At 35.4% G+C, this 26,537-nt stretch overlaps 3 protein-coding genes across 3 annotated transcripts; all 3 read left to right on the top strand.

Annotated features, from left to right (window-relative positions):
- Positions 1 to 29: 29 nt before the first annotated feature.
- On the top strand, positions 30 to 17,696 carry LOC128984208 (oocyte zinc finger protein XlCOF6-like). The gene is made up of 14 exons (XM_054403506.1): positions 30 to 387; positions 631 to 737; positions 1,273 to 1,420; positions 2,289 to 2,389; positions 3,905 to 4,073; positions 4,814 to 4,932; positions 6,119 to 6,272; positions 7,015 to 7,127; positions 8,088 to 8,261; positions 9,790 to 9,802; positions 10,124 to 10,297; positions 11,186 to 11,262; positions 12,080 to 12,353; positions 15,375 to 17,696. Exons 1-14 carry the CDS (start codon positions 30 to 32, stop codon positions 15,593 to 15,595), a joined length of 2,202 nt encoding a protein of 733 aa, XP_054259481.1. The 3' UTR covers positions 15,596 to 17,696.
- A 960-nt stretch (positions 17,697 to 18,656) lies between these two features.
- LOC128984207 (uncharacterized) lies at positions 18,657 to 22,713 on the top strand. The gene is made up of 2 exons (XM_054403505.1): positions 18,657 to 18,710; positions 22,048 to 22,713. The coding sequence occupies exons 1-2, from the start codon at positions 18,657 to 18,659 to the stop codon at positions 22,711 to 22,713; spliced, it is 720 nt and encodes a 239-aa protein (XP_054259480.1).
- A 93-nt stretch (positions 22,714 to 22,806) lies between these two features.
- On the top strand, positions 22,807 to 23,454 carry LOC128984206 (uncharacterized). Its single transcript, XM_054403504.1, has one exon. The coding sequence runs from the start codon at positions 22,807 to 22,809 to the stop codon at positions 23,452 to 23,454; it is 648 nt and encodes a 215-aa protein (XP_054259479.1).
- The last annotated feature ends 3,083 nt before the right edge of the window (positions 23,455 to 26,537 follow it).

Below are 26,537 nucleotides of genomic sequence, written 5' to 3'. Positions count from 1 at the left end.
TCCACCCACTACTCCAGAATCCTATTCAAATGAGAACACCAGAAGCACATCATATCACTCCAGTGCAACCACCATCAATGGTTCGCAATTCTATTATGATGAGAACACCAGACGTACAACCAATGCGACCATCAGTGATGCAACAATCTCGCAATTCCTTTAGTGTTATAGAAGGTTCAATTAACCCTCATCAAGAAGATGCTGGTTTCAACGTTTCTGGTTTAATTCAAGACTCCACTAGCATGAGCACGAGTCCACAACCTGTTCGGTCACGTGTCTCTAGATCAAACTCCCAAAACACTTCAATGAGCATGAGTCCTCGACCTGTTCGTATCCGTCGACCACCGGCATATCTGAAGGACTACCTAACGGGGGGAGGAGTGTTATGTATCAAGAAATAAGTCCATATGTTTTATTTATAACATCTGTCAGATGACTGTTTACATTATTATGTTTTGTTTACTTTTTAGTTTAGTCTGATTTGTGAGTTCAATAAATTCAGTTGTGTTAATTATGTTTTAATTTACTAAAATTCTTTTAACCTTCCCATAGAGAGCCTAAATAAAATACTTAAGTGTCATTACTAATTTATAATTACAAGGATTGCTATTTTATGTTTCATTTTTGCAGTTCCAGTTAAACGAAGGAGAGGACGCCCGCCTAAGTCTGAACAGTTACGTCAAGAAATTGTAAAATTCAAATGTGAAACATGCCCTAGAGAATTTAACACTCTGCCTGTAAGTTAAGCTATCTAAAAGTTTACCTGTAAGCCCTTTTAATAACCAATCAATTAATAATGATGTTTTTAAAATGTAAAGCAAGAATTATACGAGTAAATTTATCTTAAAAAAATAATTGTGTGGATGGTTGTGTTGAAACCAAACCCGATAATTTGATACTAACATTGCTTTTTTGTGCCCAAAAGGAAAACAAATTTGAATTACTCAAATACAAATTCCGTCTGTAGGTATTTATACTCCCCAGGCACTCTTGGTTTTTCGTTTGTATGTCAATTATTGTTTTTTATTCTAAAAAGCTGTTCACAACTTATCTCTACACTAATAACAAGTCTATGAATTTTCATACCTAAGTGATTGACAACCTATACTTGTCTGGCATTTTTTGTCAACGTTCTAAGAGAAGTGTTAATTCTAACAAAGTTTGGGCTCGAAAATCAAAAGGAATATCAAGAGTACCTTGTCATGAGCTGATAAAAAAGAATAAATATATGAGGCTGGTGAGGTAACAAAGTAATTATTGCTGTTGACTCAGGGGCTGCAACGTCACGAGTCTAGTTGTCGCAAGATGAACCCTCGCAAAGGCAAGCAGCTAGCTGATGACTCTGACGGCTACACTCCCAATGTGCCTATCTACAACAAACAGCTAAACATCAATCAGATACTAGAAGGAACCCTTGAAGGTACTTGATAGTGCTCATTTTTTATTTTTTTTCCCCGGTACTGTATCTATTTACAGAAAGTAACGATGCAAGTTTGCTACGTTTAAGATTTTTAACTGATTGGTATTATAGTAATGAATCACAACTTTGTAGGTTTAAAATATTTTATGGCATACATTTCTTCTTGAATCTGAGTAATGTTTGGTTCTTTTGAATGGTTTTTAATGTACTAGAGTTTTTAGGCCGATCATAAGGTCAGGTCTTTGCTTTCTCTTGAGTTACAAGTTTTGTCCTGGAAATTTTTAATTTTGATCCTGGAAAACCTTGAATTTTATTTTGATGGGATACTGGAACCCCTGCTTTCGTTAAGGATGTAAAAATACATTTTTCAGTTGCATTGATTTAATTGTTAAAGCTTTCAAAATATAAAAGTATAAAATAAAACTATTGTGGTTATAAGGTTTAATTTGTACTGTATAATAAAACCCTAATTAATTTAAATAAAAACAAGTCTATTTGAATAACCTATTTTTTGGTCAATCAATATAGGAATAAAGGCTATTTTTATATAAAGAGATCACTATAAAAGTACATTTCTTTACACAAAATCGATTCATCAAAATAATCAACATTGTTTTATACTAAGTTTCAATGAACCCACGCTGGCAGACACAACTCATTGCCTAGCCAACTTTCCAATTGATTTGAATGTTTTTACTTGGTGTTGGTTAACTCAAGTTTTGGTTTAGTAAGATGTGTGTGAAAAGGGGTTTTATTTAATGATCTATTGCAAATTGTAATGTATTCCATTGCAAATTGTAATGTATTCCCTATTGTAATGTATATTGCTTTACAAAGGATCATTAATCATAGTTATTGAACGTTACAGGAGATCAGGTCGCCATAGAGGCAGTTGATGTGAAAGACCCTTACGCTTTTGAAGAGGGAAGGTGCCATTGTTGTGGAGAAGATATTGAAACAGCTCACATGGTTAGTAAATTAAGTAATTGCTGTATCATTCACAAATAAATAGCCTCACTTGGATTTTACATAAACTCTTCAATCCAACCAGTCAGGTTACAAATTATAAGATCTTAACACGTTCTCTTATGATATTAACCACAATACTAGAAAGGGTATTTGAAAATGGGTTTTATTATTTTATTAGCAACAGAGCCCGTTGTGGTTAAATACATTGGTCTCTAGTGGTTTTGAAATTTGCATACACCAGTTTACTCACTCATAATTGTTGGTACAGATTAATCACATAACTTTAGGAACACACTTTAACCACAAATGCCAATTGTGAACAACAACGTGTAAAAAAAGAAAAGACAATTAAATAACAATATAACAATCGGCTGTTAAATTATTAACACACGTTTCATATTATTAGATGATGCATAGGCCTACTGGCAAACCAATTAATGCAATAAATAAAAATAAAAAAATCTAACTTTATAATTCTTTGCAAATCTACATGGATGAAGCGCTTTCAATTGACCGATTAGAAAATCGGTCCAGTAGAAGTCTAGATTTAGTTGTACAAAATTCAACAAAAATATCTCTAATTCAGTATTTTCTAACAAATATAAATTTGGAGGTCGCTTGGGTTATTTGCCAATAACTTAAATGGTGGTGAAATCGACCAAAGTGGACGTGATATTCTGAAAGAGAATAAAATTTCCTACAAATAACTGCAATGTAGGCCTATTCCTTGAAAATACCTAATAAAGGCAGCCAAAAGTTGCATCCAAATAAAACTATTTGATGTATTTCTCATGGAAAACAATTTTCATTAGTTCATTTGTATATTCTTCGATATAGTCATTAGAACAGCCATAATTTTATTTTCTGACTTTGATTATTTGCTATTTATGAGGCAAGTATATCATATTTTCCCTCCTTTTAGTGTATTTTTATAGTTATTATCAATCATATCACAACACAAATTAAGCTTTCCAACGAACCATAAATAATAAAATCGGTCCAACTCTGGATTTAGTTGTTCAAAGATTTTAAAAACTGAATTAGGCCTATACTTATTTATTTTACAATAATCATATAACATCATATTCAGACAGGTGATTCGTCATTGTTACAATATTTTAGTTACCAAATGATAAGAACTAAAATTTCATGTTCTTTGTTTTGGCAAATGCATTTTCAGTGATAAATTTCATAGTATTTCATGTATTTATTGACAATTTCAATGGTCATAACTCATAAGTTACTTTTGTACCAGTAAGGCTACAGTAACTTAAAAGCCCTCTTAATTAACTTTTTTTTCCTTCTCGTAAGCTCTACTTCTCAGGGACTTACCACAACGGTCCTTATTCTAGTAAAAACTGGCAGTGCAATATCCCTATTAAGTAAATCACATTTTATTTTATAAAGCCAGGGTTTTATGCAGTTTATGATGAGGATATATATAGTGTCCATAAATTTGGGAAATTATCTTGTGTATTCATTGATTCAACCTACTTTTCATCATCTATGTTCTAGGGAGGAGAGTTTGAATGTACAGAATGCCAGAAACTGTTCAGACTTAAATCGTCACTGGAAAGACATCGAAGAGTGATTCATAACGAGGGTGACTCCTACAAGTGTCCAGAATGTGATGCTAGATGTCCTGACAAGGGCACACTTGCTCGTCACATGTACACTCATACTGGTAAGTCCTAATACCTCCAGCATTCTACGTGTAGGCATACTCCACTTGATTCCACATTCACTGTGCAGTACAGATCTTATGGGAGATAGTCGTTCACTATTAATTATTAGAAATATGATATTTGCAATCTGTGAACCCTTGTGTTGGGGTATAAGTACATTCTAATGATTTTTTAAATCTTATGTTATTTAGGCCTATAGGTTTGGGTTATGACTCATTGATTTGAAATCAACATTTGTATAGTAAAAAAAGTAAGAAAAAAGGAAAGCAGAGTCTCCCTTGTTGCCAGGAGATGGTAAATCGATGATGCTCTGTGACTGTTCCTTTTAAAGCTCCTTGATCACTCTCTCTTCTTATCTAACTCTTCTTGTAGCACGTTGCAAAACTCACTGATCAATTCCCTGCACATAATTTAACATTTTTAAGTACTCGTGAGACAAGACAGACGTGGGGCACTCAGCAATGTGTAAACAGGTTCTTGTTCAGCTTGACTGGCCTCTGACAATCCCGCAATAATGTGATGACAACTCTGTCCCTTCAACTGGCATAAAGCGGCTCCTGATGTTTAGAGGACAACTAGTATCACTGTGGCAGCCATTTGGAATATGTGATGTATGTAAGCTTTATATATTTCAGGAAAACGTGGAATGAACTTTACTATACAGAATATTATACAACATTTTTGGCTATTAATGTTAGTAAAAAACCTCTTCTAAAGCTTAAAATGTTTTGCCACATAGGTTTGAAGCCAGTCTCTTGTCCTGTTTGCAACACTATGTTTAGCAGGAAATACCATCTCATCAGGCATAATTACCAGACTGGCTGTGACGGGTCTAAGAGGCCCACCTTCCCTTGTCAGGTAAGCTATGTAAACCAAAGTAAAGCTAAATAGTGTTAGCCAGTTAAACATAGTTTGGAGTTACATATCTCGTTTGGTATATTATTTCACTCATTTAATCTAATTATTATTTTAGTGGCTCACTGACTGTTGTGTATGCCAAGGATAAGTTTTCAATTACAGTTGATTCTTGATAATTCAACTCTTTAGAAACTGGGCGGGTGCCAGATTAACAGAAAATGTTGTGTTACAAATAATAATGTAAAATGTAATCTATAAGCTGATAAAAATAAACCTTTGAAGCTTTATAATGTACACCTGAACTATTGGGCATTCAAACTAATCAGTTTAGGCTTTTTTTACAAATCAGGCAATTTTCATAGTAAACAAACCTTATTTAGCAGCTAGCTTACCTTGAAAGTGTGGGTAGGCCATAGAACAAGTAGAAAAATATTTTGCACACAATATTTCGTCCCCTAAGGGACTTTGTCAAGTGTAGAGAGAGTTTATAAATTACAAGATGGCTGCTGTCATGGCTGATGGCTGTTGTCAACTATGCAGGGTTGCCACATCTCATTTACAACTATGTACACAACTTTATATATATACACACACACATATAATATTTTATATACAAACTAGGCCTATTATGTATTTAGCTAGCTGCTTGGGCAGGTTTATCTTAGGTTAAGGTTTGGGGGAGTTCTGGAGTTGGTTATATACTGGAATGAGATGTGGCAACCCTGCATAGTTTACAACAGCCATCAGCCATGACAGCAGCCATCTTGTAATTTATAAACTCTCTCTACACTTGACAAAGTCCCTTAGGGGACGAAATATTGTGTGCAAAATATTTTTCTACTTGTTCTATGGCCTACCCACACTTTCAAGGTAAGCTAGCTGCTATCCTCCTTCTACCATTTAAAACCTGGCCTAGAGCCTTTCCTTAAGCAAAACAAACCTTATTTAGCTTTTATTCTATCAAAAAATAACAACTATTCATTTTAAGTTGAACTTGACGCATAAGTGATTGAACTAGACATTACTACTGAAGACATGTCACAACATGAATCAAAGTCCAGAATTGTACAGACATGGGCCGATGTCTCGTTCATCGCAGTGTCCGATTACAAGTGTATTGAACTATCAAGTGCTGGATTATTGAAAGGGTTTTGCTCCTTTTGAATATAACCTAGGTACATTACAGGTGTGTGGTCGGGTGTTTAATCGCAAAGACAATCTAAGAGAGCACCTGCGGGCTCATGCTGGTCAGACCAAGCGCAAGAAGAGATACACTTGTGAGGAGTGCAATGAGGAGTTTGTAGGTCTACAGACACTCACAATGCATAGGAGATCCCACATCCCGGGACTGCTGGAAGGTAAGTCATTATAATGTTTAAAAAAAACTTTGGAACCGTTAGTACTTTGATTAAGAATTAACAAAACAAATGGAAAACTGTAATAATGTAAAAAATTGTATTAAGCATGCTAGGCTGCAATAAAACTATGTAAGTGTTTTACTCGTTTGAAAATTGTTTTTTTTTTTTGTACTAAATTGTTCACTACTTTGTCAGTTTTCCAGTTATTCTGGTTGCTCGCAAAATTGTGCTCGCAATATAAACCATTGAAAATTACCTCAAGTACCTTCTAAAATTACTTCAGAAATTAATGTATTAGGCTATTTAAAATGTAGAAAAAAGAAATGTTCAACCTTAAAAGTATTAGCAAATCAGGCTACTGCATAGCAGCTGTCAGGGTCAATTTAGTGAGCACTCTTTCATAGTAGTACCAGCACCAGGTGTAGTTCACAACCCAATATACCCCCAGGAAATAATCACCAGCAGCCATACCAAGAAATGAGCACTGCTCAGTTTATAAAATGTTCGTAAACATATTTCTGTAAATATGCGCAAGCTAAACAAACTGTGTCCTTTTCTATCATTCATTGTCACTTGCCATTTACAATAATGCAAAAGACATGTTCAATATTAAACTGTACAGACAGGAATCTTTAGCTTGCTATAAATTATTTAATAATTACAATCTCTTATTCAGTAAACTTGTTTGGAAGTGGACCACAGTTACGAAATGTGATTAATTTTTCAGGGGATAAACCATGGCCGTGTGATTTCTGTCCCAAACAGTTCCCATCTCAAGGAGCTCTGAAGAAGCACAGAAGAAAACATACAGGAGAAAGGCCTTATGAATGTAGTTATGTAAGTATATTAAGGGAAATGCCAAACATTACCATAAAAATAAACAGAATCATTCTATCCATTGATCTTTTGGGTTAAAAACTGTGTTGTCAGATAAAATCTGATGACTAAGTTGATTAGCCATGAAAACCTGGACAAAAGCATGCTTTGCCCCTACCTAAGAACACAAAATCACACTGTAGGCTACATTATACTGAGTACACTGTGACCCAGGTTTCTGCTTTTGAGTAATAAGAGAAACTAAAAGGATTGCCTCCAGAAAATGTTTAAAGCAGTTTGAGTGTTTAAATAGCAATTATTTAAGTTAAATACATTAGCTGTAGCTACAGCTTATTTGAACCAATAACATGTGGGTTTTACATAGTGTTATGCGAGGTTTGCTGCCAAAGAGACTCTGAACCGTCACCTACGCACTCACACTGGAGTGAAGCCCCACACTTGTCAATATTTAAGTTAATTACATTAGCTGTAGCTACAGCTTATTTGAACCAATAACATGTGGGTTTTACATAGTGTTGTGCGAGGTTTGCTGCCAAAGAGACTCTGAACCGTCACCTTCGCACTCACACTGGAGTGAAGCCCCACACTTGTCAATATTTAAGTTAATTACATTAGCTGTAGCTACAGCTTATTTGAACCAATAACATGTGGGTTGTACATAGTGTTATGCGAGGTTTGCTGCCAAAGAGACTCTGAACCGTCACCTACGCACTCACACTGGAGTGAAGCCCCACACTTGTCAATATTTAAGTTAATTACATTAGCTGTAGCTACAGCTTATTTGAACCAATAACATGTGGGTTGTACATAGTGTTATGCGAGGTTTGCTGCCAAAGAGACTCTGAACCGTCACCTACGCACTCACACTGGAGTGAAGCCCCACACTTGTCTATATTTAAGTTAAATACATTAGCTGTAGCTACAGCTTATTTGAACCAATAACATGTGGGTTGTACATAGTGTTATGCGAGGTTTGCTGCCAAAGAGACTCTGAACCGTCACCTACGCACTCACACTGGAGTGAAGCCCCACACTTGTCAATATTGTGGCAAAGGCTTCATACAGGCTTCCCAGCTGCGAGCTCACATCTTCCACCACTCAGGTACTACTCCCATATCAATGATACAAGGCGTGGTAGTAGAAGCAGTAATACCACTGAACACTAACATTTGATATTGTCTCAAAGAGTCAACACAAGATAGAGAGAAAGAGTCAAAGAGACAAAAGACAAAGATCACAGAAACATATTGCATAGCCTAACTGAAAAGTTTAATAAATCTAATATCAAGTTTAAAAAAATAACAGGATTTATTTTATTTAATTAATAATAAAACATACATTAAGTCAGTCATAATTTTAGTCTCATGTGTGTACTTTCGAAACAACAGTTATGCAGCAAGGTGCTTGTAAATGAAACTTCTTTTGAATTTAGTTACCCAGTACCAAAATTAGGATTGACAACGTAAGGTGTGTTAAACTATCTATATTGTGAAAAACTCGAGTTTTAATGATATATCAATCTACGATATAAATTTTTCATTGTACCAGAGTGTTACAATTGTTACTATATTTAGTTCTAAGAGTTTAACATGTTTTTTGACTAAGGGTTATTTTATTGCTGAATGGCAGAAGATGAATCTTACTTGACAATCGCTTCAGCTTATCATGTAATATCATAATTTTGTTGTAAAATGCAGTGTTTCATGACTAATATTGATGTAGGCTAAAATTAAGTTGTTAAATGGAAACACAGGAAGATTTGTATTGACTAAGATATATAATATTTTCATGTTTACTTCTTTAGCCTTTCGTCTGAAACTAAATTCAGTATAATTGTCTTAAATGTGTAACCACACTAATAGGCATTTTCTTTCAAGCTATTCCAATTAAAAAGGAGATAAGGAGTAAGTAAAATCTAAAAGTGTTTGATTCCTGAAACTATAGTTCCTTACTTACTTAATGACGTTACAAATCATTGGGTTTGATATTACCAAAAGACTGGGGACCCGTAGTAATTAGATAGATGACTATTTAAGATGGAATATTACTTCAGTCTAAGAATTTGCAAGTGAATTGATTGTATTAAATATATGTTACTGCTACTCAATACAATACTGATTTGCGCTGAACTTGTGTAGATAAAAAAAATGTCAGTTAAGCCCCTGTCACACGGAGCTGGTTTTTTTCACCGCTAGTAACTATCAGCTAGAACCAGCATAAAACCAGCATCAGCATCGTGTGAATGATTCTCTAGCTGCTAGAGACACTTGCATGAGCTGGTATCTCTAGCCACTAGAGGGTTTAAACAGTTTAATATTACAAATGCTTGAAGAGTCACTAGCAGGTCATATGACCACCCAGCTGTTGTCTCTAGCGCCATTCCAGCTCCGTCTGACAGTATCGTGCTAGTTCTCGCAATAAGAAAAATGAATTTAAATCATTTAATACATATAAACTAATCAAGAACAAATTTAAAACTTTATGTTTGGAAATTTTTTCATGCATTTCCATAATTTTCTTGTTGTTCCGATTGCTACATCTCGCCTATATTTTAAAACTATATGAATGTCTTTTTTTGTGTTGATAAAAGATAAAGAACTTGTGTTATAGGCCTACCACAACTTATTTAATTTTAATTTGTTAATTTACATGCCTGTAGTAGATACAAAATAATAGTGTTTATATATATATATTAACATTTCATTTTTTCCCTTTTACGCTTTTACTTTTATGATGGCTGATCATAGACAAAAACATCACCTTGTAATACCAACAGACGACATTATTTTTATTAACAACATATTGTCTCATTAAGTCACTTATATTGATATCAGCAATCTGAGAGTATCCCATAAAACTATTTTATGTTTGAATAAAATACTGGCTATGGTTGGTTCACATAACCCAAAGATGAATGCTTACATGCTCACAGTGATAGTACACAGGATGTTGTGTATATAACCGATGGGTAGACATACCTGGTGTTGCAGGAGAAGGGGGCTTCACCTGTGATCAATGCGGCAAGTCCTTCAACCGCAAGCAGCGCCTGCAGCTGCATGTCAAGTACGTTCATGAAGGCGCAGAGCCATTCAGATGTGACACCTGCAGTCGCACTTTCCTACGCAAGGAGGACCTTGCACGGCACCAGCTCCTGCATTCTGGTGTTAAAGGTGGGAACTGGGATCATCATTATAAAATATAGGTTACTAACGTTTGACTTTAGCTTTATCATGTCCACATGACTATTCCAGTTTCAATATATTAAGAGACGACGATAATGTTTACATCATGTTGTAGTTGTTTTTCGAAGCCACTCTATGCAAATCAAAAAAAAAAGGTTAAAATACCTGCAGACTGCCTATAGTGGTCCTTTATCATCCAACAGGATTTTGCGTTTTAGTATTACTATACCATATTCAGATCCTTTTATACAAAACTTGAATGTTTCGACACATAATATCACTTCACGGTTTTAAACACAGTCACAAAGCATTGAATAAACTATTTACAGTAGGCCTATGAATTGAAAGGGAGAGACAAAAAAGAAGCAACGCATACATTTCAACACTTGAAATGCTTGTGTTGCTTCTTTTTTGTCTCTCGCTTTCAATCCATCGATGTATCGTTCAAGTGCACAGGTTTGCTTATCCTTTGTTGTTTCTCAGGGTTATCAATAGCATAATAGTAGCTGAATAATATCAGCTAATTTAATGCTGTTTATGAAAGATCAACTGAAAAAACCTGAGAATTGTCCATAAACTATTGGCTTAGTTTGATTTATAACAACTGCCTCATTACATATTCTATTGATCTATTGATTTTTATGTTCTTAACATTTTGATGGACTCTCACTTTCAATTTTAGAACTTTCTGTAAAAAATTTGAATTTGTTCATGAATTTTAAAATGTTTCCTTCAACAAAACCCCCAAAAAAGAATAAAAAAACTAGCATTAGTTACAACTGTTATATTTTCACCACAAAGTCTTTCTTTCATCTGAAAACCCTGGAAATTGTGGCAAATAAACAAAAACTGTCCTAATAAAAATTATTGTTTCAGAACACAAATGTCCTATATGTGGTAAGGCATTTGCCATGAAGTCTTCTCTGAAAATCCATCTTTTGACACATACCAAGGTAAGTAATATTACAAGTGCTTCCTTCCCTAAGCTAGCCTAATTTAACTAGCAGTTTTTAAAATAAATTGAGTTATTTTGAATTTGCCACCAACCATAGAAAGTTTTCTGTAGATTATGCTACTCCTAAGGAAAGTGTGCTTAGTGAAATAGTTTTCTTTAAATTATTGGCCTAACTAAGTAGAAAACTTGAATACAATGGCATAACACAAGTAAAAAGTTTGTTCAGCGCCAAACTTTAACCAAAAGAATGAAAATGTCCTGTTTGCTCTATAGTGGTTTATATTACCGTGTTACTGTTGAAAGGATCATTTGTAGTTTGTTAGGACTAAAGCTGGCTTTGAATGGAGCACATCATCAGGTCCAAAGAATGTGGAATGTGGCTCTTGTCTTTGTTTGACTAATAAAGTTTCATATCAAAACAAACCATTATTTATGATCACCAGTTTCAATATGTCATGAAACAATATTTACTAAGAGCTAAAAAGAGGATACATAAGAAAATTGGCTTTTGCTACTGCGTATACATGGTGTTTTCATTGTTAAATAATTACTCAAATGAAGAAAACAGAATATTTTTGTCGAGAACCATAATTATGGAACATAAAAATAAACTATGAGCAACCTGGTTGCAAAATTGTTTTAAAATCTTAATTTTAAACAATCTTTTAGTAATATTTAATATTTCACCCCTAACAAATCTTGATCTCTAGGTACTAAAAATAAAATATGATAATTCATAATTTCCCTTACCTTACTGTGACTACCCAATGGAGGTTTTGATATTATATATTTCACAAATCTGTGGCTAACTGTAGGAACCGCCAAGATCATGTGACGAGTGTGGTAGAGCATTCATTCGTCAGGACTGTCTTCTGCGTCATATGCGTACCAAACATCGTGACATGTTGGAGGAGATCATGCAGGAAGCAGAGAAGAAGAAGTTACAACAGCAGCTGCTTGCAGCAGCTAATCAAGCAGCTCAGGAACTGCCTACAGAAGAGCCTCATGTCCTTACAGAGGACAGCCTGGCAGAGAACGTGAGGCAGCTGCTCACTCTGCTGGTAGACGAGACCACACTCAAGGCCTTCGGTGAGACAAACTACCTGAACAAATAGTTAAGCTAGCTTGCTCATTAGAGTATAAACCAGACACACAAATAATCACAAAATGGTTTTCTGTATTTACTTTAGGGAAAAAACTCATAAAATCAAGCTTTGGTTCCCCTACTAAAAGAGCTTCTGCCTACATATACACACATCTCCAGGCTTTGATTCAAAACCTACGCACCTTCATACATCAAAGAAACCACTGACTTTCTTTCAAAACTTGCCGTCCTTTAACAATCCCTCCTCTACAAAACTGTTCTTGCCACCATCAATGTTACATCACTCTACACCAACATCCCTCATGCAAATGGACTTAGTGCCACCAAAAACTTCCTGGATGAGACACCAAAATCCAAAGTCGATTTCTTAAAAACAGACCCTAATGTCTGTTGGTACAGATACATTGATGACAAGTTGCTATTCTCTTTTCACCCTAAACCTACAAACCACAAACATACCTCCACAATAGTAGCTGCCAACAATAGGTACTAAACGCCCACTTCATTACGGTATGGCCCTCAGAGGAAAAAGAATCTGTTTTTTTACGATGCCTAAAAAGTACAACAATCAGCTCCAAAAAGCCTTTGTGGGGAGAGGTTCTCCTTCTTCTATCATAGTCATATCTCAAATAAAGGTGGCCCAAACAGCTCAGAAAGCTCTTGAACTATACCAAACCAAAAACACAACAACAGTCTCACACTCAACCAAAAAATCAACCTGATTACCCTTACCACCCCAGTTTGAACAAACTAAACGAGCCCTCAAAAACTGCCTACACAAAATTAACATGCAACAATACCACCAAAGCTCTTATATTGTGTAAATGCAAGCACCAAACCTAAAACATATGGTTCACCCTAAATTACCAGATCCTTACATCGAATCACTCACAAAAAAAACCTCCTGGGTCTTACCCTAACAATGAAAACAAGTAAAAACCTGTGGCATCCACCTTCCAGTTAAAACCTTCACCGTGCTGGCATTGAATGTGCTATTCCACAACACAAGAATACAAGATCAAAGAACACATAACCAGCAATAGTGAAAAACCTCATCTACAAACTCCAATTCAACCTCTGTCAAGCACAATATAATAGGCATCACAATACATAGACCTTAGAGAGAGAATAAATGAACACAGGCTAGATTTCAAGAGTCAAGATAAAATATACAACCCACAAAGAATAACCTGTAGCCAAGCATGCTGGAAAGCTCTTAAATTTTGATTCCTTCCCCTTCCTCACCTAACACCAACCTTTCCTCTCAGCTCAGTTAGATTTTATGTAGTTTTCGCTGTGTGAATAGAGAATACTTTGTTTGGTCATGTATAGTATAATTTGTTGCGGTTGCCTAAGAAGGCTGTTTTAAAAATAAAGTAGACTGTATGAAAGGAATGTTGAATTTGATTTTGGTTACAAATATGGCGGATTTTTGTTTAATCTTAATACTGAATATAGTTATATTACCCCAATGACGTTCTAGAAGTCTTGGAGGAAGATCTGATCGAATTTTGTACTGTATGGCCATACCTTTCACTGGTGTCATGTAGTCCCGTCGAGAAGATATTTTCAATGAATGTCAAAATGTTCTCACATTTTAGTACAGTACACAGAAAAATACATGTGGGATAAAACAGGACTTTTCCTCATATTAAAGCTGATATAGTTCAACTCATTGTAGCACTTTTTGATTTGAGAAGAGGTGTATCCGTAATGTTAGATCAACTTCAAAATAGCTTGGAACCCTCCCAAAATCATCAAAAGTCATACTTTTCTAAAATAGTATTTTAAAGGGAAAAAAACAACTTGGCTTTGGAATAGTTATTGAGGGGAAAGGAAGTATACACAACTAACTCACCTGAGTCCCAGGAGGTTAATAGAACACATCCTTAATATATAGGGTGAGTTTTAACTGTCCCCCCCCCCCAACTTTTTTCTACATTTTTTCAAATATCAATCCCAAACCACTTCTAAACATTGTTGGGTAGTAAGTACTTCATTTTGACTAGGTAGTCATTTCCAACCGCCATCTTGGATTCACCACCAGTCATTGTCGACCTATTTTCACTGGGTTATGACTGATTTAATTTTTCTTGTCGTCATCTTGGATCCGCCATTTTGAAATGTGATTAATTATTTTAAATATGAAGGGGATGTTGTGACCCATCATTTCAAATTACTTTTTTAAGCTGAACTCAATTCCACGATCTGTTTTTCATTTTAATATTTAGATTTTGAAATATTGAGATTTAAAAAAAAATTGCTATATTTCATAAAGAAAACTTGATAACAATAAATGGATTGCGGCATTGAGTTTAGCTTAAAAAAGTAACTCAAAATGATGGGTCACAACACCCTCTTCAAATTTAAAATAATTGATCACATTTCAAAATGGCGGATCCAAGATGGCGGCCGAAAAAAATACATCCGTCATAACCAAGTGGAAATAGGTCGACAATGATTGGTAGTGTATACTTATCTTTATCTAGCACTATTTTGAGATTATGGTCTTAGTTTGTAAATACACAGTGTTAAAATGGCCTAAAAATAAAGTTATATACAAGCTCTCATAACTTTGGAATGGATCAAGATTTAAAAAAACAATTTGTGGCATTGTAATCAGGGTAAAATCTAGATCGAAATAACAGGTCACAACCCCTCCTTAACATTTGAAAAAAACATTTTGCATCCAATATGGCGAATCCAAGATGGCGGCCGGAAATGACCACCTTGTCCAAACGAACTTCTTACTACCCAACAATGTTTGAAAGTGGTCTGGGATTGATATTTGACAAAATGTAGAAAAATTTGGGGGGTATCAATTAAAACTCACCCTGTATATAACTAATATATATATGTCCTTAATAGGTAATATGTGTTTCCTTCCTTTCTCCTCAATAGCTTTGTGATATAATTTTTTTTTTTTTATAATTTTGTCCCCTAAATCATTAAAAGGACTTTTGCTGGTTTATATATAGAACTGCATGATAAAGTATTTTGTTCAGGTTGGCCAGATGCGTCGGTTGACAAGTTACTGGAAGCAGTGATCCGTCGTTGTGGTCATCAGCCTGCTGGGTTCCCTGACATGCCCTACGCAGACCGACTGCGGGAGAACGCCAAACTGCTCTTCACTGTGGTCATTGACGACAATGCTGTCAAAACTCTACTCAACAACCAGACTGTGGATGAAGTGATCCTGCATGTGCTGCGACTTGCCAAGCCATAAAACTGAGACCATAACATAGGTCATAAAGATTTTTTATAGAAAACTAATTTTAACACTAGTTTTACAGGATTACTGACAATTATTCTAAAAATTTCGAAATATAATGCAATTGAATTTTTTTTTAATTAACAAAACAATAGCCTGACAACTTAAACACGTATTGTACAGTTTTGAACTGTTTCTTAAGATCGGTTTAACTGTCTTACTTTCAGCCACTTTGTATTCAATTTATAAACTGAACTGACTACGACTTGTTACGATTGTGTGCAGTTATCTGCCTCTGGTCATGGTGCTGTGCATCTCAACTGCAGAGAAAAGTTTTTGTTGCCGTTTAATTTTGTTGATTTTGAATTAAGTTTGGAATTTGTTCTTTATTCTTCATGTTAACCATTCAAAACATATAGAAATTGTATAAGTAAGAAGGGAAACTGGGGAGTGTTTCCATTTGTTTTATAAAGTAGTAGGATACTTTGCTTGTAAAGCTATTTTTTAGCCTTACATTTATAGACAGGTCTCCAGCTGTGCAGTATTACATCAAATGGTTTGTTGTTCACATACTTGCTGGCAAGTCTCTTCCTGCCTTAATGTGTAGTCTGAATTTGTATTTTTAATATTCGTATACATGCACATATTTTTATAGAAGTGATAAGTAATATATATATATATTCAGATTTCAAATTATTATATGTATTATAAACCATATTTGTATTTATACGCAATAATGTATTAATAGTTAGAATCGAAGGAAAAGGTTGGGGATAATATTTTATATATTTGATATAGTAATGAAATCTGTAAATAATATTTTTACTCTGAGTTAATTACTATGATTATTGAGGGTGTTTTAGCCCAGAGATGGTAAGAACACTTCTATGAAGTGTACACAAGAGTTTAAGCCTTATTATGGATTTACTCAATGAAAGTGATTTTCTTGCGTCCTACTAAGATATTTTAAACATTTTTTTTACTATTAATGCAAAAACAATGATAACATTGGTAAGGGTTGTTTTAGTCGTAGAACTATGTAGTCTCTGGGTGTAGATGCTATTAAAAGTCTTCTGTCTATTGTCGACTTCAAAACACAGGATTTTAATGTCATTATATAATATTTAACTAATTATGCTGTTGATAATAATATGTTTGTGTATTTTTATTTTATGAGAGATTTTGAAACTTGACATATTTTAATAACACATCAGTTTTTATATTATTATTTTTTTTGTAAATCTTGCATTTTAAGGTTATTAAATCCATATTGTTTTATTAATGAAATAATTAATTTTAATCCTTTGGTATGCGATATAAATTGTTAGATCGCATTATCCTAAACATTTGATGTATTATTTGATTATTTAGCAATATGTGCAAATGATGCAAAAGGAGTATCTGAAGGTATTTTTCCTCTGTTACAAATTTAGTTTTTGTACAATTACAATTATAATAACTTATGTATGAATTGTGATTTTATCACTTTTAATTGAAGTCCAATTTTTTAAGTGGTGTCAATATTATACAACTATTGAACGTTACACACTGAAAATCATTTGTAGCTTAAGCCTATAAATTGAACCCTTTCCTAACAAAAAACCCAATGCCAGAAAGATTTGACAGTTTAAGTAAACATAAACTGGAGAAAAGTACAGATGGTTTACTTGGATATGCACAACATTTATTTTACTGTGCCAAAATGGGATTCTTATCTTTTTAATGTGGTATTTATAATGTTAACTGGCATATGTTATAAAAGGTTTTTTTTAAGTAATTAATTCAAACATGTTTATTTATTGGCGCTCTTGCTACAAATTATGTTCAAGAATTGGTTGAGTCATTTGGGTATGGAAACTTAGGTACAAGGGATGCTGGTCAAGTTGTAATCATGTATCATTATACAATTAAATGGTTGTCATTACCATGTTTAAATATTTGTTTGTTAATCATTTTTTGATTTGGGTAAGTGAACTATTAACTGTAATTTAAATATTAAGTTAAATAAAGTAATTTCTGTTACTTTTATGAGCTTATAAACCGATAATTTTTTATAAAAATCCTATTTATGAGAAACTGTTTTGTACATATAAAAATAAATTAGTTTATTAAATTATTTTTTACTTTCAGTTTCTTTGTACCCATTTTAGTAATTAAAACAATTTATTGCGGTTTTGTCTTCTGTAGTCTGTTTGTACTGTTTTTCATAAATATTCCATTTAGGCTTCCATTAGACAATTATGTTAAAAGCTGACTTAGGTTGTTTTGCTGCCTCAAAAGTATTGATGATAATTTTTTTAATTGATAATTTAAGTATCGATTTGATGATAATGGACCATCAATAAGATAATTTTCTCATACTGGCGATCTTGTGATTATCAACCAAGGATCATAACCACTTAGCTACCCAGCCATATATTTTACCTCGTAGTGCCCGAATATTAAAATAGTGCCTACTGTATTATATTGTGCTTTTTGAAATAGACAGTTGCTTGGTAAAATATTTAAATTAAAACACAATCCTTCTAAGTACAGCAAAGTATCATTATACCTTGCTTAAAAATAGTTGTCTGAATACTTAAAGTTGTTCATTAGCCTTTTATCAATTTTTTTATGGTCTCTTTCGATAATGTTAGGTTTATAAGGGAAAGTGGGTAAAATAAATACCTTTAAATTCTTTGAACAAACAAAATATCTTTATGTTAAAAAAAAAAGAATATAAAATGTCTTACAAGGCAGCTTTTTACACTTTCCCTATGACCGATAGTTCTGATGCTGTGAGAGCTGGACCAGCCTTTATACCATGTATACAAAGTACTACTTTGACAGGCTATTCAAGATTTGTTTTCTCTCCAAAGATAAATAGAAGCAAACATCTCCCCATCAGTGAAATTAACTACTTCACAGATTGAATTAAGGTAAGGTGTAATATCCCGTGCGGCTCCCGGGTTAGAATAGGACCGCAGCGTTCCCGGCTTGTCGTAAGAGGCGACTAACAGGGGTTGGGAGATTATTCTCGCTCCCAACTTTCTTGACGTCAAGCTCCCATCCTGCCTTTGGCTTTGCCCTCAAAAACATGCAGAAGCTTCTCTCTTCAGCGAGTTATTTTAGTCCTCTTCTTGACCGAAAGGTACATGGGGCCCTTGGAGTGCCCACACAGTGGCTGATGTGTGTCTCACAAAGGTAATTGGATCCTTAAAGCCCTGATTACACGAGGCCAATAGAGCAGGCAGGTTACTTGCCTCTAATATATTTCAAGTTACTTAGGGCAAGGAACCTGCCCGCCAACTGGCTTCGTGTAAACACGGCTTAAGTGTGTCGTCAGGAACCAGCCCTTCAGGGTCTAGGTTTTGTTTGGTCTCTTCACCACACTGTCATACTTAAGGCTGTTTCCCACCAGGTTAGCGTAGCTTGAGCAATGTCGCATGTATCGAGTATTAGCGACATACATCAAATCAAATCAAAACATCTTTATTTTCCTTACATGTACATGGGTACAAAAATAGTGTCAAGTATAAAGTACTAAACTAGCTTAAAGATATAAATACATTTTAAGTATGAATAGGTATTTATTCAATGAGTTCCTCCATTGTATAAGGCGCCTTTTCTATTAAATGTTTTTTTAATTTAGATTTAAATAATTTATAATTTGATTCCTCCTTTATAGAGGCAGGCAATTTCCTTAGAATTAGTGATCCAGCAAAAGTTGGTTTTTTTTTTAGAATTCCAGCTTATAGGTTGAAGTTACAATATCCTTTTTATGTCTTGTATTGTAACTATGTGGCACAACTGGCTCATATTTTAGGCTGTCTCTTTTAGCTATACATGCTATTTCAAAAGTATACGCTGCAAAAACTGTTAAAATATTTAGATTTTTAAAGTGAGATTTAACTGATTCATCTTTTTTAAGGTGTAACATAGTTCTAATGGCTTTTTCTTGCATGATTAGAATTTTATTTAAATTTTTAATCGTAGTTGCCCCATATAGTCCAATGCCATAGTTTATGTGAGAATGAATATGGGCAAAATATATTTTTTGACGTGCATCTAAATTGCACAAATAAGACATTCTTTTCAATGCGTACACTCCAAAATTAAGCTTTTTTAATAATTTTTCAACGTGTTTATTCCAACTTAGATGTTCATCTACATAGAGACCTAAAAGTTTGGCTTCAGAAAGTTGTTCTATTGATTCTGAATCAATGATCAAATTGGGTTCAAGTTTCTGTTTACTTTGTTTAGTCGAAAAGGACATAAAGTTTGTTTTTGTTGTATTAAGATTCAAATTATTATTTTTTAGAAATTGTTGTATATTATACAATTCTACAAAGGCCGAAATTTCCAACTCCTCTTTACTTTTCCCCGCCACTGTTAAATTTGAATCATCTGCATATAAACAAATCTTACTCTTTTGAGGATTAACAATACTTTTAGGCAATTCTTTTATATAACATAAAAACAAAATTGGTCCCAAAATTGAACCCTGTGGCACCCCCCACTTAATTCTACGTTTATGAGAGTTAAATGTAGTTAAATAATTGTTTTTGTTTGATTTTATTTCAACAAATTGCATCCGACCATCCAAATAAGATTGAAACCATTTTAAGGGGACTCCCATTATTCCAAGACTTTCCAGTTTCTCTAGCAAAATTGAATGACAAACACTATCAAATGCTTTAGAGAGATCCATGTATATCCCTAGAACATTTTCACCGTTTTCAATTGATTCTACGATGGACTCAATGAAGTCAGTAGCTGCTGTTATTACTGATCTTCCATTTCTGAAACCATGTTGAGAATTATCAAATAACTTATTTGATTCAAGATAATCTACCAATCTAATGTACATTGCTTTCTCGTATACCTTTGATACAGCAGGGAGCAATGAAACAGGTCTATAGTTAGATATTTCAGTAACTTCGTTTTTTTTATGTAAAGGAATTACCTTTGCAATTTTTAGTTGATGCGGAAATAAGCCAGACACAAAAGAGGAATTCACCAAATGTACAAGTGGCTTTACTAAAAGGTTCCCTACATATTTTAATAATTTAGTTGGTATATCATCATAACCACTAGACATTTTATTCTTAAGTGAACCAACAATTCTTTCCATTTCCTTATCATCTACAGGAGTGCACTTAAATATCCTACTTTCAAAAAGCCCTTTTGTTTTATTTACATCGCTAACTTGATTAGTTGTTCCTCTATTTTTATTATCTAAAGGTTGCCTAACACTAAAGCTATCTACAACATCTATAAAGTAATTATTAAACATGTTTGCAACATAAGTAGGATTTTCAATTAGTTCATCATTCAGTCGAAGACTAATATTCTCTGAGTAAGTGTTTTTTTGTTTGAAACTTCATTATTAATTATTCTCCATGTGGTTTTGTTAATGTTACTTGAATTATGAATTTGGAAATCAAAAAACTTCTTTTTACTCTCAGTAATTTTTTTATTTAATATTTTTTTTCTTTTATTTAGTTTAGAGAAAGTACATTTATTTTGTACTTTTCTAGCTATTCTACTCATTTTTATAATTTCCTGTTTTTCTTGTTTAATTTCTGGATTTATCCAGGATTTCTTTGTGTTGTAAATTTTGACAAGTTTATTTTCAAAACATAAATTGAAATAGTAAATTAACGTTTTGTGAAAAATATTGTACTTTTCTGTTACCGGTGCTAAATAAACATCATTCCAGTTTTCCTTTTCCAGCATTTGATAAAATTGGAGCTTATTTTCTTCTGAGAATTGTCGGGATTTTTTAAAAATGTAATTGTTTTTTATACATTTATCTAAAATATTTATTTCTAAGATTTGTCCATCGTGATCTGAAAGCTCAGTTATGACTCCTGTGGTCTTTAATTCATGGGTTGGAATGTTTGTTAGAATGTTATCAATAGCCGTTACTGAGTTAGCTGTGACCCTTGTTGGAAAATTTACTAAAAATTTCAAACCGTGAGATTTTAACAAATTATCAAAATCCTTGCTTTGTTTGCTGTTTACTAAAACATTTATATTAAAATCTCCTACTATTACCACCTTTTTGTTTTTTGATAACACATAGTCACATAGAATACCTAATCGACTTAAAAATTCATTAACACTACTTGCAGGTGATCTATATATACCAACCAAAAGAATTTCATCCCCTACAAAAAAATATTTTGAACAACAGAACTCAAACACTTTTTCTTCCCTTAACACTTCAATATTAGCATAGTTCACCTGCTTCCACTTTAAACCAAGCTTAGATAATATCAAAACACCTCCACTTTTAAATTTTTCCCGAGTGTAATCTGAATTTATCATAAAACCGTTTAAATTAAATCTGCTCAGCTCATCAGATTTCATGTTATGCTCTGAAACATCTTTTACGAAAACTACTATTAGTTCACACCTGTGGCGTTGACTTAGCCACAGCTGTGCCTTTGGTCTATACTTTGTTTAATATTTATTATGAACAGCTGTTGCTAGTTGTTGAAAACAACGTTCAGCAACGCAACGACCCTGGTAATGTATCAGTTAGTCGAGTTGTAGTAAAGCTTCCACCATTCTGGGCCGATCGACCTAGACTGTGGTTTGCTCAGGTAGATTCCCAGTTCACCATCTCAGGCATCACAAGCGATGACACTCGGTTCCACTACGTCGTTTCTCAGCTTGAAACACGTTACGCAGTGCAAGTAGAGGACATCATCACAAATCCGCCTGCAACGAATCGTTACGCTGTACTTTGTCCGAAGCTTATTGAAAGGCTGTCTACTAGTGAAGAAGAATGTGTTCGCCAGTTGATCAGCGACAAAGATATCGGAGATCGCAAGCCATCGCAGTTCTTACGCCACCTACGTACTCTGATCGGTCCAGCCCAACTACAGGACAACATCCTTCGAGCACTCTGGCTACGTCTCCCTATTAACATTCAAGCGATTATCACAGCTCAAAATGAACTTCCACTTGATAAACTTGCAGATATAGCGGATAAAGTCATTGAAGTTTCTACAAGAACACCACAAGTAACAGTAAATGCTACGGCAACTCGTGAACACACGAAGTCAGATGACGACCTCACTGCTGCTGTTCAAGAGTGGCGCACTCGAAGTATCCCTCCGGCACGATCGTTCGACCAATCATAACAAGAAAACATCAAAATACGTAAATCAATATCAGCACAAATCTACAAGCCATATCTGCTGGTATCATGCCAAATTTGGTGAGCACGCGTCAAAATGTACATCTCGTTGTTCTTACGCGGGAAACTCCGAGGACGGCCAGTAACAGCGGCGACTGACTGTCAAGCACCCAGCCGCAGAATCTTTGTCTCAGATCAAAAGCCGAATCTCCGGTTCTTGATCGACACCGGCTCTGACGTATCATGTTATCCCAAACGTCTTCTACGAGACTGTCACACATCTACAGACTTTAAACTAAGTGCCGCCAACGGTAGTACTATCAAGACCTACGGAACCTGTTCTATGACATTGGACCTAGGCCTTCACCGTAGTTTTGCATGGCAGTTCACAGTTGCAGATGTCAGTGTTCCAATCATTGGCTCAGACTTCCTCAGTTACTACCATTTGCTTCCTGACTGTCGATTGTTGCGACTTCATGATGCCAAAACTGGACTTATCACAGGAGGACAACTTTCCGTTACGACTCAATGTAGCGTAAAATCCGTAGTCACTACTTCTTCCCTCTCTAAAATCTTGCACGAATTCCCTGAAATTACTCGCCCTCCAGGATTGCCTCGAGAAGTGAAGCACCAGATAGTACATCATATACACACAACTCCAGGACCTCCTGTATTCTGCCGACCACGACGACTGGCCTCTGTAAAGCTCAAGCTTCCTGGACTTCCAGTCTCTGCGGGGGGCTGATGTGGCGTTGACTTAGCCACAGCTGTGCCTTTGGTCTATACTTTGTTTAATATTTATTATGAACAGCTGTTGCTAGTTGTTGAAAAATAGTTAGTTTTGACTATGTTATGATTCAGTATACTTCTTTATTCGTTTGTAAATAAATCATTATCAAATATTCGTTCATATAGTGGTGAAATTAATTCATACAGATTAAACATCGCTATACACTGAAAGCTATGTTTCTATTCTTTTGTAAATTGGCTCCTAATTTGAGATGTGGTGGAGTGCATAGTTGGTTGTTTGTTTCAAGTTTATTGCTGTTCTTTTGCACCCCTCCAGGCCAGTGCATCAACTTTCTCATTCTGCTCACGCCTGAGTGTCCTGGGACCCATAAACTTTTACTTGTTTCCGCTTTGCCAGTGTTGTGAGGGTGTTTTTGCACCCCTTCACTGCTCGTGACACTTTCATACAAGACCCCAGGGCCTTTATTGGGTCTGAGAGGATCAGTATTTTCCCTTTCCTCACGTTCTTGTCCAGGATTAGTCAGGACCTCCGATTGAAAGACTGTCACTGTGTTTCCCAGGGCTAAGGAGCTATTGGTTTTGTTGCCATTAAACCCCAACCGCGAGCTGGGGGTTTATCCTTTCAACTTCAATCTGTGTAAAATACAAGGCATGCCCTGCCCATCTTGAGCCTGCCTTGTTGCCAGTTGTACCTTGAAGTCATACTCCTTGGTCATCAGGTCTGGCATTGTCAGTTCCATGTCTATACTTGGCAAATCCCTTAGTATGGAGAGGTGTCCAGTCCCTCTCTGAAGCATTAACTCGACTCTACTACCCGGGCAATATTTCATGGTCCCACGGACCCCCGTGCATGCTAGCTGCCTGCCACTGTTTGCACTGCTTTTGGCCACCAGGGCTGTGTCACATCATTGGCTTGATTATGGTCTCATATAAGTCCAATAAATAAGGTTGGGATAAGCCCCCATTTCTTACCAAAGGTTCTTTAGTCCGAAGGCTACTGTGCGTTTTGCAAGATTATAGTCTAAGTGCCTGTTCCAGGTAGGTTTCTGGTCTAGGAAGATTCCAAGGTACGCTCCACGTTCTCAGGCGTCCTCACTGGCCTTGGACGGCCTGTAGGCCTACGTTTTGCAGTTGATCCTGTGATCTAAAGGTATCCACCCACAATTTGATGGTGTTTTGGGATGGGATAGGTTCCCCACAAGCCACATTAAAATGCCTCCGAAACTTATGTTGCATACCAACAACAGAATCGTCATTTTTAAAAAACGCCTCAACGGCAAACGCGCGATGTATACTGGTCCACTGCTCCATGGTGACTGAAATGGCATCACTTGGCCTTGAGAATGAGCCGCTCCCCACCAATCCCCTCCACTCGGCTGCCGGACTGTACTCGCTTGAAAACCGTCAGATATTTCTGCCGCTCCCTGTATTTTAACTCATTCACTGACTTAACTCTTTTCCTACTTATTTCTGAGGGGGGGGGGGGGGGTGAGCTTTCTGAGTTCCAGGGTCTCTTCTATCTTTGTGACCAGGTTGCTTAGGACTGTTATTGTTGACTTGCCCTTCAGAAACATATGTTGGTTTGTGCTGAGGGGATTTTCCTCTAGGTATCCCTAATGTGCCAGTTTACTACTTTTTTTGTAGTCTTTAAAATGAAAGATGGCATATTTGCCTGTAAGACTTTGGCTGGGCTGGATCCCTCCCTTTTTCAAGAGAAATGCCACCCTTGCTTTTCTCTAGCAAGAAGGGATGTAGCCTATAGCAAAACTGCCCCTAATCAAGGCTTTTATGTGGTGTATGAGGACGGATGTGGTGTACAGTATCCGCCCGGAGACCCCCCTTTCAAGGCTGAATGACTTGATAGCCCACTTCACTATCTCTTGCCTGAACAGCTTGCCCAAGTATCTCCTTGCTATGATCCCAAGGGGATTTGATTTTCCAGGGTATAAGATGTCGTCAATTGACCCAACCAGCCGGTACCTGAAAAAGATTGGTCAGCCCGGTCTTTGTTGGTAAAAAGATTAAATACTTTATCGAGGAGTCTACTTTTTTCCATTACCTCCATAACCACTTGCTGAGGGAAAAGTGGTGCATTTGGGTCAGTTATAGCAAGGTAATCAGTGCCACTGTAGATTTCTATGTGTAGCTTATTAAATACGGTTATTACTTTTACTGTCACACTTTTATGCCATTCTGTTTTTTCTTATTTTTTTTTAATACTGAATGAATGCGCAGCGGTGTTTTATACCTATTAGGCTCTCGTCAATGCATAAATCCTGGCTTGGAATAAAATACTTCTTGAACATAGTATTTGCATGGCCCAGTATCCACCTAATTTTTACCCAGGGATCATAATTAGGATTAGGGTCATTACGAGGGAGTGCATGAGTCCTATAATCAGGAATTGGTTGAGGGACATAGTCTTGGAGTAGAAAGGAATGTCCTGGTTTGGTCTACTGTCCCAGTAGCTTTTTACATATGTTCTTCCAGGGGGTAAGGCCCATATTTATTAGGATTCCAAACCATTTTTTCAGTCCTGAGACTGTTACATTCTTCCAGCTATGATATCTTGATTAGGGGGTTAGATTTTTACCATCAAGGAATCTAGTGGCTTAGGCATTGGTTTCCCTCGCAAAAAAGTGCAAATACCTCTTAAAAGGCCACAGAAGTAAAATAATGTCCTCTACATATTTAGAAACTTGTATTGGCCCCTGGCATTTACCACTTAAGGAGGAAAAAGTTTACATTTTATATCTTCAATTGAATACACTAAAATGTCTGGAATCGTTGGCCACTTCCAGTAGTTCCCGGCTTTGACCATACAACTTACTTCTACTTGATTTGGTTCTACTTTTCTTAAAATTTCACCTGGGAAAAGTTCTTTATCATATTTTACTTAACATCAGTCATTAACTTTTAAATCAGAGGTATTGGATTGGTGCTCAACAACTTTGGCAAGGCCAGTAAAATTAGATCAAAATAATACATTTTGAGGAATTAATTCCCAGCAAGCTGGAAATCATTTTAATACCTTCGTTTGGTCCCAAATAAGTTTAATCTGAGTTTGCACCGTTCTAT

The sequence above is a fragment of the Macrosteles quadrilineatus genome, unplaced genomic scaffold, assembly GCF_028750875.1.
Source record: "Macrosteles quadrilineatus isolate MER2022 unplaced genomic scaffold, UCM_ALF_1.0 Scaffold_2__2_contigs__length_208266976, whole genome shotgun sequence".
Classification (NCBI taxonomy): Eukaryota; Metazoa; Arthropoda; class Insecta; order Hemiptera; family Cicadellidae; genus Macrosteles; species Macrosteles quadrilineatus.
This window is presented reverse-complemented; position numbering and strand designations above follow the sequence as displayed.